Source organism: Chamaea fasciata, unplaced genomic scaffold (genome assembly GCF_029207755.1).
Source record: "Chamaea fasciata isolate MVZ Bird 193981 ecotype frontalis unplaced genomic scaffold, bChaFas1.0.hap1 SCAF_11, whole genome shotgun sequence".
NCBI classification, from domain to species: Eukaryota; Metazoa; Chordata; class Aves; order Passeriformes; family Sylviidae; genus Chamaea; species Chamaea fasciata.
In genome coordinates this window covers 26,225,617-26,240,761 of record NW_027094096.1, presented here as the reverse complement: position 1 = coordinate 26,240,761, position 15,145 = coordinate 26,225,617, and the positions used below count along the sequence as shown (strand labels likewise).

At 40.0% G+C, this 15,145-nt stretch overlaps 1 protein-coding gene across 1 annotated transcript in view; it reads right to left on the bottom strand.

Annotated features, from left to right (window-relative positions):
* Window positions 1-15,145, bottom strand: part of NAALADL2 (N-acetylated alpha-linked acidic dipeptidase like 2) — a 438,547-nt gene that overhangs the window by 138,525 nt on the left and 284,877 nt on the right. The window contains exon 8 of the mRNA XM_066193760.1: window positions 7,814-7,964. Coding sequence (XP_066049857.1) covers window positions 7,814-7,964 — 151 coding nt within the window. The remainder of the gene's footprint in view (window positions 1-7,813; window positions 7,965-15,145) is intronic.

Below are 15,145 nucleotides of genomic sequence, written 5' to 3'. Positions count from 1 at the left end.
TATCAATGTGTGTAAATAATTGATGGGCGTGTGGAAGACCGCAGCCAGATTGTTCTCCAGTGGTGTTCAGGGAATGGAGGGGCAACAGGCACAAACTGAAAAACAGGAAATTCCCTTTAACCTTAAAAAAACCCCCAAACTATTTACGGTGACAGTAATCAAGGACTCAAAGAGGTTGTACATGTGCTTGGAGATGCTCAAAACCCAGCTGGAAAATGACCCAGGAAAGTTGCTCTAGGTGAGTCTGATTTGGGCAGGTGGCTGGTCCTACACTGATCTCCTCAGGTCCCTTTTCAAGTTCAAGTATTGTGCAATTCTTTCCTCCTGTGACCCCTTTACTGACATCAGGACCAGGGACATCCCAGGAACTCCACGACCCACCACACCCCGGAACACACTGTCACTGGAATCAACCCCTCCCTCTTTCCCACCCACGCCACCTCTTCCCAGTGCCCCTGGGCAGAGCATTTTTCTCTTTCTGAAAGAGAAACACTGCAAGTCTAAAAAAAAAATCATCTTTGAAAAGTACCAGCAAAATGCTTTGGAAAATTGGCCAAACCCAAACTGCAGTGAATTACCAGTGTCCTTTAGAGCTCCACAGATGAATACTATATAATATGATAGTACTCCTTTATGCAACAGTGAAATATTTTCCATATCTCCATTTCAAGATGATTAGGGTTTTTTGGTGGTTTTTTTTTTTTGGAAGAGTTCCTACCTGTCTGAAAGTAGGAAGAGGTGCTATTATCTTTTTTATGCAGCTGCTGGATATGGTGAAGCAGTGGGCTGGAACAGAGATCAAGTCAAGTTAAATCTGGTTTGGTTCAGTCTGGCTTTCGGTATTTGAACAGCACTAGGAAAAAAATTCAATTATAAAACTAATTATATCTTTAATTGCTTAAACAATCAGCCAGCTGACTGTACGGCGCTCTTGCTGCTGTGCAGGTGTACTTGCAGGTGTTGACTGCAACACGTAAAAGTTACATTGTGGAATCCCAACTTGAGCACAGCACTGGGAGGAAAAAATACCATGGTAATACAGACACTTAAAAATGTCTGAGAAATATAGGCAAAGTTTATAAGAAAGCACAATTCCATATATATTCCATATACTCTATGCATATACTAGTGTGTGTATATGTGTGTGTGTGTGTATATACACACATTTAAAATCTGCTTTATCTTCCTGTGAGGGTTATCTATTCTGGTATTGACATTTTTCCCTTTTGGACAGAAATATGGTTGAATCTGACCAGAGTTTGCACTTTGAGACAGGCGTGCTTCTGGCAATTACAGCACCATTACAAGTTATGTTTAGATAATAACCAACCAGAAATGCCTGTCTTTTTCTCTGACGTGCCACCTTAGCAGCATGCTCGAATAAAAGACATTCCTCCTCAAAAACTTGCTTTGTACATGCAAAATCAATTAGAAAAAGGCACAACTTACAGTGAATTTGGTCCAAACGGTACAAATAGTTCAACCACACAACTCTTTTACCTCTTCCCTATGTTTTATCAACTTTTACGTAGAAAAATTCAGTTTTTAAAAAAACAAAAAACTAAAACAAATTAAACTCTGTTTAAAATTTCCTTTCTGCGTACAAAACAAAATTAACACTTTATAAACCACTGAATGCAGCTTAAATTCTCAGTAACATTTTACCACCCGGCATTTCTTTTAATTGAACTTAACCTTTCACTGAAAAATTAACATTCAGTTTTAAATCTACACCATCTTAACAGTCTTATTTGGAGGGAATCTTAAATTCTGACAAGTATCATTTTTTTTAGAATGTACAGTCTATCACCTGCAATGGAAGAAGGTGATAATTAGACTCAGCTATTAGAAACACAGGAAAAATAGGCACAACACACTAGGGTTGTTCTCCTGTAATGCTACAGTCAGAGTTTTGGAGCCTACACAACCAAGAAAAAACACAGCAATGCCCGAGAAGGGTGTCAAGTAGCAAAGAACCGGACACAGAGCATGTGGTCCATCAGAAGGAGCTTCCCATCCCGAATCTATGCAAAGACAACTGATTTCAGCCAGACTCTGCAGGAGCAGATTCCAAGGCACCAGCTGGGTTCACGGCCGCGCAGTGATGTTTGCTGTTTTGTGAGCAGATAATAAATCAGGATCACTTGCACAAATTGTGCTGGGCTGAAGTATATCAGTGAAGCTGTGGCAGGATTCACTTCAGTCTGGACTGAACAAAAAATTTAAACATCCTAAATTCACTTGTCAGTTGGGTAGCTTCAGAAGTCTAACCTGGACTCCACTTAAAATGTTATTTTTGCTGGATGAAAGAAAAAGCAGCTTCTCTGGAAAACATTCTGTAGTGAGTCACAGCTGTTTAGTAGTAGTTTGAAACTGTCTGAAATGTCGAAAATATTGAGAAGTCCTTTGCAACTTATAAGGCATCAGGAAGAATTTAGTCATTATGTTTTCCACTGAGCTAATTTTGCAGCATAGGAAGTGCTGACTTGTTGTTTTCAGATAATCTGGTCTTCACCACTTGTACATTCCATTTTTCTTATAAATTCAACATTTTTTTAATAACTTTATGCTTGAAACTGAGAGAAGTTTTGGCCATATGTTTCATGATGGCATTTGCAAAAGTCAAACGATAAAAACAGTGCTAGCAAGCTATTCCAGTACCACTGCCAGTGATTTCTGTTCTCTTCTTCTAATACTCTAATTAATAAAATCACAACGTTTTCAATTAAAACTTGCTTCCAAGAAAAAAAAATATAGGCAGCTTAGTAGAAGATAAAGCGATACCTGAGATGCAGTACAGAGGTCCAGACACTCAAACATGAGAGCCTAAGATATCTTGATTTCCAGCTAATTCTCTCAGTTTTAAATACGTGCAAACCTAACTGAAAGCCAGACAGGAGGAAAAACTAAAAACTAAAACCCACAAATCCAAAAACCTCAGAGCATGTAATTTGATACTCACATAGAAATTTACTTGCTTTCTTATATCCTGAAAAATCTCAAGGGGCAGATCATGGATTTAGACACCTAATGAACCATTAGTGCTACAGGTATTATTGAAGATCTGCTGAAATTATTACTTCTTGCACTCACTATTCAAAGGCCACTATTTCCCAGAGACTCACCTCTCTATTGCATTAGCACTGATTTTTGTTCATGCAGAAAATAAGAGAGTGTATCAGATAGAGCAGTGTAGCTGGTCTGATAAACTCTGTGTATTTTCTATGGCAACCACTGAAATTACGTCGTAAACTCAAAATAAAATGATCAAGAGTACATGTAAACATATACATACACACCTAAACTGTAATATCAAACTTTAGCTTTTCCTTCTCCCCAGCTCCAGTCTGTCCTCAAGGAAAATCAAAGCACAGTGCACAGAATCCTGACTGCAGACAGTCATTTTACAACAAATTATCTTTGTGTTTCAGTTATCTGATGGTACTAGCGGAAAGCAAACACAAATTTTGAAAAAGAAAAAAAATACTCCCAGAATCATTTCCACAGCCGCAGAGGCAAGCATAGGCAATATATTCTTGTGACTGTGTTTTGTTCTCAAAAAGAACAGACAAACCAGGGCTGAGGACATCTTGTAAAAAGTCATGATGATTTATAACAAACCATTGTAGAACATATGTTGCATATGCATGGTTAAAACCATTACACAACGTTCTATTTTCCAGCAAACTTCAGCTCAGCTTCTGGCTTCAGAGGAGTAAAATATCATGAAGTGAAGGACAGAAAGGACAAACTCAGATATCAGGCAGGGCACACCTAAACCTACAGAACCACAGGCCTGACTGAAAAATAAACAGGCACACACTTCCATCCCAGCAAGTTCCCACTCACCCACACTCCAAGCAGCGGCAGCAGCTCCCCGTGGCTGCTGTAGAAGAACCGTCTAAGCTCAATTAAAGAATGGCACACTTCTAAAGAGGTAAATGTCAATGGGTTTCTATTTTGGGTGTTTAAATTTTGTGGAACTGAGTGTGGTGAGTAAACCTTGGCCAGCTTCCGGACCCTACCCAGCCTATCATTATCCTTATTTCACAAAGCAGGAGAAAAGGAAGATGGAAAAGATCATTGATCAGGGCAAAGAGAGAGAGATCACTTATCAATTACCACCATGGGTGAAACAGTGTCAGCAGCTGCCAGTTAAAACAGATTTGGATAGTGAGAAACAAACCCAAAAAGATTAGGACAGCACTGTCACCCTGTCCTTTTCCAGGCTCAGTTTCACCCCCCTGCCTGTCCAGCAACCTTGTCCCTTCTCAAACACACTTTCAGAGGCATCACGGACTTTGCTGATGGCCTGCAGTGGATCAAATCCTTAACAATTCCTTGTCTTCCTTGTCCCTTCCTCTGAAATCAAATCCTATTAGCAATGTTTGAGGAATGCTCATGCCACTTCTTCTATCTGAGTAATGTTCACTATCCACAATTCTGGGGACACCGTGACAGTGACACCGCATTTCCCGTGTCACTGATATTTTCACCCCAATTCCTGCAATATGGCTCACATGACCATATTACAGCTGTTAACCGTAACCTGAACCGCGCATGACTTCCAAACACACCCCTTTCTATTGCTGTTATAACCTCTGCATAACAGCTCCCTAAAACAACGTGACACTTCAAACTCCAGCTGATACCATAAGATTGTATTTTACAGCTGTTACATTTCAGCATTCTTAAGCTCACAGTATTTTCTGTGATGCCATCTGAACTCTTGATGAAATAATTTCTATTCCCCCTCTGCACAGATAGGGATTCTATTATGAGGCACCTTATCTCGTGGGCAGGGTTCTTAGTGCTTATCACAATGCCACTTTTCTATTTACATAGCAGGACTGACAAATAGATTCTATCCATATATTTGTTTACTGAGCCATTTCCTGTGTGGAAACAAATTTGATTTGAAACAGCTCTGAAGTCTAGCGATGGAGAAATCTAATATGTGTCTGCCATGCAAAGGTGGGTGAAAGGAAGTGCAGCAGTCAAAAAGTCAAAGTGGAAAAAGAAAAGTAGATGGGGAAGGCACTCAAGTTTTACACTATTCTTCCAAACTTTATTCGCAAGACAATTTTTGCCACGCAAGTCTCTTATTTCCTCATCAACCTTTTTAATCTTGTATGATTACATCCTTGAATTCCAGCCCCTGGATCTATTTCATTTCTCGAACAGGAACACAAAAGAAAGATTTCTAAAAAAGGACACTAGTCTTCGGCAGTCAGAACCGCAAAGACAGAAATGATGCTCACAAAGGCTCCTGTGATTGTTTCAGGACTGACATGACTTAGGATTGGAAGAGTCTTAAGAACAGAATTAAATTATGAAACAGAGCCACAGAAAGTTTCACATAAGTGCTGTTCGCTTCCCCTTCTCATCATTACTTTTTCTCCTTTGTTAAACAGAGATCAATAAAATCATTCTACTCGTGGGTAGTTGGCATCTCAAACCCATCCTCAAGCTATTTCTATACATTCGGGATGATTCATATGCAGAACTGCAGCATTTAATCTTCATGAAACAGAAAATGTGAGCTGAAACCTCATGAGAACTCCAAAATTCTCTCTGAACTTTTACAAAAATCCCATTTTAAAATGTTGTCAACTCTGAGAAAAGATCTGTAAATCATACCATTTCCTGAAGACTTTTTTCCTAGGAAAAAACTGAAGCATTCCAGTGCTCTGATACCACCTAGAAATTTGTTTTCAGACTAAAAGAACCTGAGAAACAAAGGCAGCAGCATGAAAATCCAAGTTTTCCTACCTTTTATTCACCAAGTACAAGACTAGCTTTGGATCGCTCATCTTACCAGGAATTTCCCAGTGAAAGGGAGAATGCTGGTAGGAGCAGCCCCGATTGTGATAGTAACAGTTCTTCTGGCAAAGTGTGAAGTGCAGACGGTGTCAAAGATATGCCAATAACTTAAGCAGGAGCTTCCAATAAAATCTCCTGTAGTGCTTCTCGCACTCTGTGAATCAAAGGGAAAGGGGCAGCCCGGGCTCTCTGGCTCTTTTATTCCTCACCGAGGCAGTTTAACTACTGTACATCCAAGGGCATCCCCCAGGGAAAAGCCTGCACTCCGATGAATTTGTGTCTGTCCCAGGCATGAGCTACCTCTAAGCAAGCCAATTCACTCTCCAGAGAAGCAAAACCATCATCAGAAACACAGGAATTATTTCCACCTGATTTACTTTCCAGCGACAAAAGCATTGGAAAAGGGTTTCCTCAAGAATTCCTGTGAGCACTTTCCAGCTCATCATGGCACTCAACGATCAAAATATAAATGATCTTCAGCATGATAACCTGCTCATGCTAATGAATGCTGCTCAGAGATTTAGAACCACAGACACACCACACTAAGGCCTCGACCAGAAACCATCAATGCACTTGTAACACCGCTGTCCATGTAAGTAAGCTCCTCCTTCCCAAACTGGAGATTGGAATGCACAGTGCAGATGAGATCATTTACTGACAGAAAACTAACACATAAGGCTTGAACACTGAAGTGGCATCTTCATGTTGGTGTATCTGTTTTAATTAGCTTTACTTTTCATGTAGGGTAAATAAAACATTAAGGAGTCAGCCAGACAGAGACACCACAAACTGTTTTACAAATAGCTCCATGAAATGAGCAAGAATAAAGCTTGAAGGGTGTTATATTTACCTCTGCAGCTCCCAGGGCACTTTTAAGAACACTGGGTCAGGTACACTGAGACACTGAGAAAATGTGCAATTTCTTTCCCACTGAGCTGTCAAGGCATTCATGCTGTGAATAGCTAACACCCTTCTTTGACAACCAGGCAAATATTTCTATTTTCTGCCATTCTAGGCATGACGTATCTCCACGTTGCCTCCGTTGATTTAGTGCCAATTCGAGTCAAACTTGAGATGTCTGAGCCAGTAACCGGACAAAATATTCTTGATGAAGCCTTGTCACAAACCCATAGACTGCTGCTTAATACATTTCCAAATAGTTAGATAGTAAAAAGGGCTGTAAAGCTGAAAAAGCTGCAGAGAAGCAGAACACACATTCACTGAACTGCCAGAGTGGAGATTTAAGTAGCACATCCAAGTCAAATATGCTGTTGCTTCTATTTGTTCTGAACATTTCTTCAAAAAACATCCTACATAAAATTACAGAAGACGGTGTTTGTTGTTCCGTGAGACTATGCTGTCCCCTGAAATCAATTCTGTATTTCCCATCTTTCAAAAATACATGTATTTAGAGAAGCATAATTAATAACCAAGTCTATCTTGGCAAGGCTAAATGAACACACCCTATTCAAGTGATAGCAGCATACAGATACTAGAAACACCATTTTTTTCTTAATACTTTAAAAATATAAATATCTGATTACATTTCACTTGCACCTACTGACCAAAAGTTTTCATTTCTGATACTGTGAAGGAGCAAGAAAGAAGGAAAGGAATAATTCTTTCAGCGGGGACAGATCCTGTGGAAAATGCCCCGAAACCACTGGATCAGTACTTCACAGTTTTGGGTTTTGCTCATTTGGGAGAAGAATAAGCAGGTAATAATAATGATAGTAAAAACGGTTCAGTGTGTGAGCACTCAAATGCAAAACACAATAAACTATTGAGAGCGCAGACTCTGTGCCAAGAGTTTTAAGCACTTTTGAGACTGGATTCCATCCTTTAAGCCACGCTGGCTGCAACACACAGTGACTCCTTACCCAGAGCCCCTATTTCCAGCAGGATTTGGTTTATTGCTTTAACTCCCATACCCACAATCTACAGAGAATTAAAATGCAGGTGAAGCGACTGAGGCCTGAGCAGTACTCACCAACACTGGCATACCCAGGCGTGGATGGATCTCCCCCGCTGTTCAGCGAGACCATGAAAGCTTTATCAGCAAGGTCTGCAGTCTTTGGTAAGTCACAGGGATCAGTGTAAAGCAGGACACCACCAAACCCTGCATCTTCCAGCAGGGAAAGCTGAGGGAACAAAGCAGCACGGGTGACCATCAACAACAACAGTGCCAGCACACATTTATTTTAATTTTTTTGATTACTGCTGAGATAGAGGCTTTCCAATGCACCACGTTCTCACCACGGATTGCTCTGCACCACGCTGCGCTGCCAAAGGGCTTGTAGCACCTGAACAGGTTTTCCCATGATATGAACATCACCCTGAAAATGCCTCAGTTTTGAAAATAATGTCACCCAAACATCTTGAGACGACCTTCCTTATTTCCCATGTTCTTATCTGTAAGATGTTATTGCTTAGTTACCTCTTTAAGGACACAGCGCACGCTGAATGTTTGCCTACACTGGCATCAGCCTTCCACAGGATTTCTGGACACAGTTACTCTTCAATTAACACAGAAAACAGGAATTTACAGAACATTAAAAAAAGAAAATTAAATTAAAAACTCCAGTCTATCTTACCCAAATGTTTGGATCTGCCTCCTGTCAGACAAACAGCTTTAATTTTTCTCATCAGAACATCAAAGTTTGAGTTTCCAAAAATCCACAGAATATCAGGCAAACTTTCCCAAAGTTAGGGACAAAAGCATCCAAGTACCATAACCTGCAGCAGCTTTTTTGACTGGAAAACCTCCGGTCTTTTCTTTCCCAGAGAACTGAAGAATAAGGGGATCCCATTCTGGACAAAATCAAACTGCAGTGTGACAAACACTCCCATGAAAGGAGGTGACCCTTCAGCATACTGCTCTGCACATTTGGAATTGACTGAAGACTACTCACTGAAACAAAGCTGTATTAATTTTTCAGACAGAGGGAATTCAGGTATTTAAGGATCATCTTACTATTCCCTGAGCCGCTCTACCGATGACTTTCCAAACGGTCTGAAGAATGACTGCAGGTATATGATGTTTCTGAATTCACAGGAACCTGAGAACTTTTCACTAAGCCTCTGTTTCTCAGTTCAGTTGTCCTCCTCCATCTACATTTTAGAACCTTCATTTTTTTTCCCTGTGTATGTATATAATTTTCAACTTATCCCCTAGCTGCTGGCATTAAGGAATGTTTGTGCACAGCTCTTTGTGGCTTTACAAGTATGTAAATTACATGAATACATGGCATTCAGCTTGAGCCTCATAAGCATTTAGTGTGCAGTTCTGCTTTACTCGACAGCTAAGACAGAAAAAATATAAAAATAGCAGCCTACTATTTGCGATATTATAAAAATAGCAAACTACTATTTGCCAGTTCTGTCAGTAAATATATCCGACATTGTGATTTGCTAAGACTTTGACACTCATCTGAATTCAGATAAGCAGAGGCAAGTTGAACCTGGGAGAGTTACTTAATGCTGCCTATCTTACTCAAACAAGTAATCCACAGATGAAAAGGGAGTCTTTGAGAGAACTCTAGTCAGATGAATAGGAGAGCGAGAGAAGGTGATTAGCTCAGATGCTTAAGAATACACTACAGGCTTTCAGCGTAATGCAGGACGAGGGATTTCCCAAATGGTACATTTCCCAAATGGTAGTTATTATTGTTATGTTCACGTTCATATTTAGATATTCAGACAGGATTTGATTGCACAAGAAATAGGGTGGGAGAACTAGGGACAGACAATAGCTTAATGATGGGGCAGGATTTAAAATAACAATTTTCTTGCCTCCATATCCAGTATCTTTTTTATTAATCCCTGGTTTATTTAGTAGCACACAAAACAGGAAATACAGATGCTTTTTTTTTTCCTTTAAAGAGAGTTTTAAAAACTTTGTACTTAAAAAAAAAATCACTATAAAATCCCTCAGTTTCCATGAGAGAAAGTAACTACATGTCTGTTATTCACGAAGTGCAGCAACCACTGCTGCCATGGCTACAATCTCTAGTAAGGAGCTGTGTCACACATGTGACATTACCAAACAGCTTTCAGATTTCAGCTATAATTGCTGCTTTTTAACTTCACAACAGTGACAGCACAACTACAGCAACAATAAATGTGCATTGTTGATTCCATTTTCATCTTAAATTTGTCAACACTTTACCAGTCGTCAATTGTCCGAGCACAAAGATGCCCAAGAAGGTTCTGCATATTTTTTTTTTACAAGGCAGAAGACTGTAGATGAATTCCTTCAGGTAAACCAGGGCACATCTTTTCAAATGAATGGATTATTTTAGATTGCAAAACCATCCAACAGCAAAATCTGCTCCTGATGATTTTGGATGCATGTGTTGTCCCTCTCCCAAAGCCATGAACATCTCAGAACAAACTGGGAACAGCAGAACTCATGAAAACAGATGTCAGTGCCTGCTGTTAACCCTTTAGTTATTTATGGCTGCTCCAGTCCTCAGTTTTTAGAGTTACCTTAAAAAAATGTGACTCTTTCAATTCAGTATATTAAATCACCCCATAAAACATTCTGGACTCAATTTAATCTAATATGAGACACTGGCTGCTTTATCAAAGGCTCTGTCGTGTACCTGGGGACAGATTAGCCTTGTAAACTCTACACACCACCAGGCACCATTAAATTGCCTTTTAAAGATGATATGGCTGGAGCAGCGAAAAGACAGATTGCAACAGTCTACAGAACTTAGTTTGGCTCCTAGGGGAAAACTCAAAGCTGCCCTCTCCGCTTTAACTGCACCATCTCTGAGATGTGGCAGAGGAAACATTTACCTTCCGCACTGACACACAGCTAACAGAGACCAGGTCTCTGCTCCACATCTCAGACAAGCTTTACTGAGGGACTTTGGCCGCAGAACTACTGGCAGCTATTGGGTCCAAAATAAGCAAGCTAATCATGACTATTTGCTGAGGAAAAGGAAAAGAAGCAACAAGAAACAAGGGCCACTACCTTTCATAGGTGGCTTTAATGTGTTTTGGCACACCTGAGGCCAGTGTGCACCTGAATAAATACTTAATTGGGGGTTATATTAATGATCTGAACACAGAACAAACCTACCAAAGAGAACAGACTGCATCTCTGTGAATCTCTAGCATGATGCATAAGAGTTGCCCATCAGTGGTGACACGCAGGGGAGCACTGCAGCAGGTACTGGCCTCAAGCTCTATTTGTTATCTTCCACCTGAGTGCAACGTTTGACTCTCTGAAGATCTTTTCCCCCGGTCTCTTCCTCTCAGCTGAGACCATCCTTGCACCTTGTAAGCACCAAACAGCACAAAACCAACCGGGCAATCAGCCTTCATTACTTTCCAGGGACTACACCGGACTGGTTACCTGCTAACCCCAGAGGATCAGAAAATTAAAAACACGCACACTGAGGCATGGAGCTCATCCAGCAGTACCCTCATTTTCCAGCTGAAAATAAAGTGTGGCTGAAGCAGCACTACTCTGATGTACTGCGCGTGGGAGCCACGTCTGGGGCTGAGTTTAAGCTGTCATTGTACGGGCAGAGAGCAGAAAATCACATCATGCTTTGGTCTCACCTGGATTGCAGCAACTCTGAGTGCAGAGACAGCCAAGAAGGGTTTCCTACACAATTCTCCCATTGCACCTGAACAGCTTAGTTCCTGCTTCTAGAACCTCTGACCCAGCAAGACCCTAATGTTTAAAGATAATGAAATAAGCATGGCATCTTTTCCCTCCCGTGTGTTGATTCCCAGCAGCGGTTCTGCTCACAAATAATTTACAATGTAGAAATGCATGATTACAATGTAGAAATGCATGATCAACCAACAAGGGGCATCACAACACAGCACATTCCTAACACTGGTGGTTAACAATGCTTATGAATGCACCAGGAAAAAATAATAAAAAAAAAAGATGATGCAAGTAACTGTGGATTATATCAACCTACTAATTGCAGATTAAAATAGCTTCTCATTATTGGCAATTCTTCTCACCATATTTGCCAGTGGTTCCAAAATCTGGACAAGCCTTCTGAGAACGCACTGTACAGACAGTTCTCCCCGTTACGGTGCCTAGAGTACCGGCAGGGCAGTTTGTGCTCTATGAGGCACAGCACCAGCCCTGCTACGGACAAATATTGCCTAAGACCACTTTTCCAAGCTCGTCCATTTATGTGTCCTGATCCACGGAAATGACTGAGCCACTGATCAGCTGGCACACAAAACTTGTTTCACAGGAGGAAGTATCTCCGTACATTCCCTGCAAGTTTAATGAAAATGGGGTATTGAGCAGACAAGAGGCAGACGCTGTTAATACACGACTGAGGAGGCATTAATAAAAACTGAAGAGCTTACTCCTTAGTGGAAGGGGGAAAAAACACGGAAGAAATCAAGGGATAGAGCGACAGATGTAAAGGAATACAGGAGCTTGCCCACAGATTAGACACCACAAAATCCAGCCTCAAGAAACAGAGCTATGAAAAACCTGTCCACTAATCCATGGAACAACCTGTTCTTTTATTGAGTGATACATTATTTAAGATAAAGCAGTTCAGTACAAGATACATCGGCTTACAATCCTATATAGCAAGTGACTTTGCCATTGTGGAAAGTTCCATTCTTACTCAAAACAAGTAGCACTAACAGTGTCTGGAAAACTTGATTTAAAATACAACAACTTCTGAACACACTGTAGAGACATTTTCAAATCAAATTTTAATGCTGGAAAATAAAAAAAAAATAGTCCAGATCTTTTAATTTTACCATAGGTTCCCAAACTGTTACTAGAGTCGATACAAATCCAGTGGCATCATCCTATTTGATCAAATTCTGCTTTCAACTCTATTACATAAGGCTTCAGACTTTCAACCCTCAGATAACACTAAACAAAACAATACAAATTAGCTGCACAACAGTATTTAAGAGTTCTCTTCTATCTCATTATATTTTAAAAGTCTACCTTTCAAAAAGCCCTTTAGGCACACCCTGATGCCTGAAGTCAGAAGTGCCTAAAAATGTAGTTCTCACCTTCAGAAGTCATGTGAATGGATTTCACACGATTGAAAGTGTATCCTCACTCCTGTACACAGTTAATCACACTAACAGATAATATTAGGCTGCTCATTGAAACTTCTCAGAGGTGTCTGAAGGTTTTTCTACATCAGAAATATGTCCGTGTCTGGCAAAGCAACAGAACACTGAATAAAGAGAAAAAACAAGCTTTACAAGCATTTACAGAGTCTTAAAGAGATTTTTTAACACTCAAAAAGGCAGTTTACACTATTTAAATCACCTTAAAGCTGCACACAAAATCACAAAAATTGTATTTTCCACAATGACTGCCAAGTGTTAATGACATCACAGCTCATTAGACAACAAAGGCCTTTAAGTGTCAGCTACTGACAGCAAAGTTAATTTGGGATCATGTTGTTATTCTAACATACAACCTCCTCCACGTAACTTCGAACCAAAACTCTTCCTCCTCCTAAAAGCAGATTCAAAATCTTGCTGTTATTCACAAGTCCATCCAGTGCTAAGCAAAACATGGACATAACACATTCATAAAACAGAAAGCAACATCCTGTTTACATGTGGTCTCTACATAATTGTGATCACCTTTTCTCTGTCCCTTCCAGGTAAACCTCATAAAAATGCATGCTGAATTTTATATTCAAAGCCACCACACATATGGAGCATGGAAACAAAAATAAAGAAAAACTAATTCGTTAAAAAAAATTGTACGTCAAAAATACATGAAAAAAATATGTACCAAATACTAATTATTTGTAGTAAAATCAAATATAATACATTTTAAAAAATCTCCTATTGCCATTATACTTCACTGTGATGATCAGCATTAATTAGACAAATAACAGTAATCAGTTTTTAACTGCTGCATTTTTCAATTCCTAGTGCAATGTGCAAAAGACATGGTTCATTAATCTGAGACACAGCTTTACTGGACAGGTTAACAGTTATTAATTACTCTTTTCTACCGAACTCCCAATTAAAATAATGATGCTCTGAAAGGATCTTCCATCTCATTTGACTAATTGGCAGTGCGTAAAATTACGAAGCAAGAGCAAAGGTACATTTAAAGTAAATGCTGGAAGATCTCACTGACACAACATCTTTTTATTTCTGTAGCAGATTGGGTAGAAAAGTAAGATTTAGACGCTGTGGGTATAATCAGATGCTGCTATCCTCTCAACTACAAACACAGAGCATTTGGAAGGGGCTGGGTAACACAAACAAAACTCAAGGTGAAAAAACCCCACTAAAGTAGGCATATCTTCATTTATATACCACCCCTCCAAAATTCGAGCAAGTCTTTAACAAAGTAAGCTTTGGTGTCACCTTATCTTTTTAATACTGCACTTGATGTTTAATCGCGCTCCAGGATTCCCCATCACAAAGACTGAGGGATGTCCAAAGGAATTTGGCGGCAAAACTCTGAAGAGGTTTTGACTTTTTTGCTGATCAAGCCTCAAGGGGCTGTGCCAAGGCTGTAAAAGGGATGGATGGAGGACGCAGCCGGTTTAATGGGGACCATGAAAAGAAACACGTTTCCTTTCCAGCTCAAACACTGGCCTTGCCTGAAGAATGGCATCCCTGCTATATGGAACAAACAGGGCTGGGAAAGGGATTAAGCTGCATAAAACTTCAAACAGCTATAAATGCATACATGGTGGTCTCATAAATGACAGGCCACTGCCATAAAGGTCTTACAAGGGGGAAAGCATATTGCAATGGAATTTATCAAACTATTCCTGCCTTAGAGTGACATATATAGGAATAATAAAAAATCAAAGAGTTGCTCTGTATCACGGCAGGACCTTAAGACTTTGATGTAGCTACTACCAGAGAAATGATAACATCAAGTGCACTTATTTGCGGAAAGAATATGACGAGCATATCTAAGATTTTTAAAGAAATTTTCTGCAATCACTTTCCAAACTGTACTTGGCTTTCACAATTTTCAATTTTTTTTCCTTTTTTTTAATATCTAGAAAATTGTTTCTAGGGAAGAAAGAGTCTCTTTTTGTATTTCTTGGATGTCCTACAGAATGTGGGAAGAAAACCAGAAGGGAAGGGTAAGAAACTTTAGGATGCTAATCACAAAAATCTCCCTTTGAGCCATGGGGCCGTATGGCAGTGATGAGTAAGAACTCCTTTGTTCATCAGTTTACCATCCATCTTATTGTAAAGTACATTCCTCTGTCAGGTAGATGCTATCCAAGGACAGCAGGCCTCCCAATGAGCACTGGTCACAAATCCATTGAGCGCTGGTTTGACTGGAAATCCACACACTGACCTCCGGACAGCT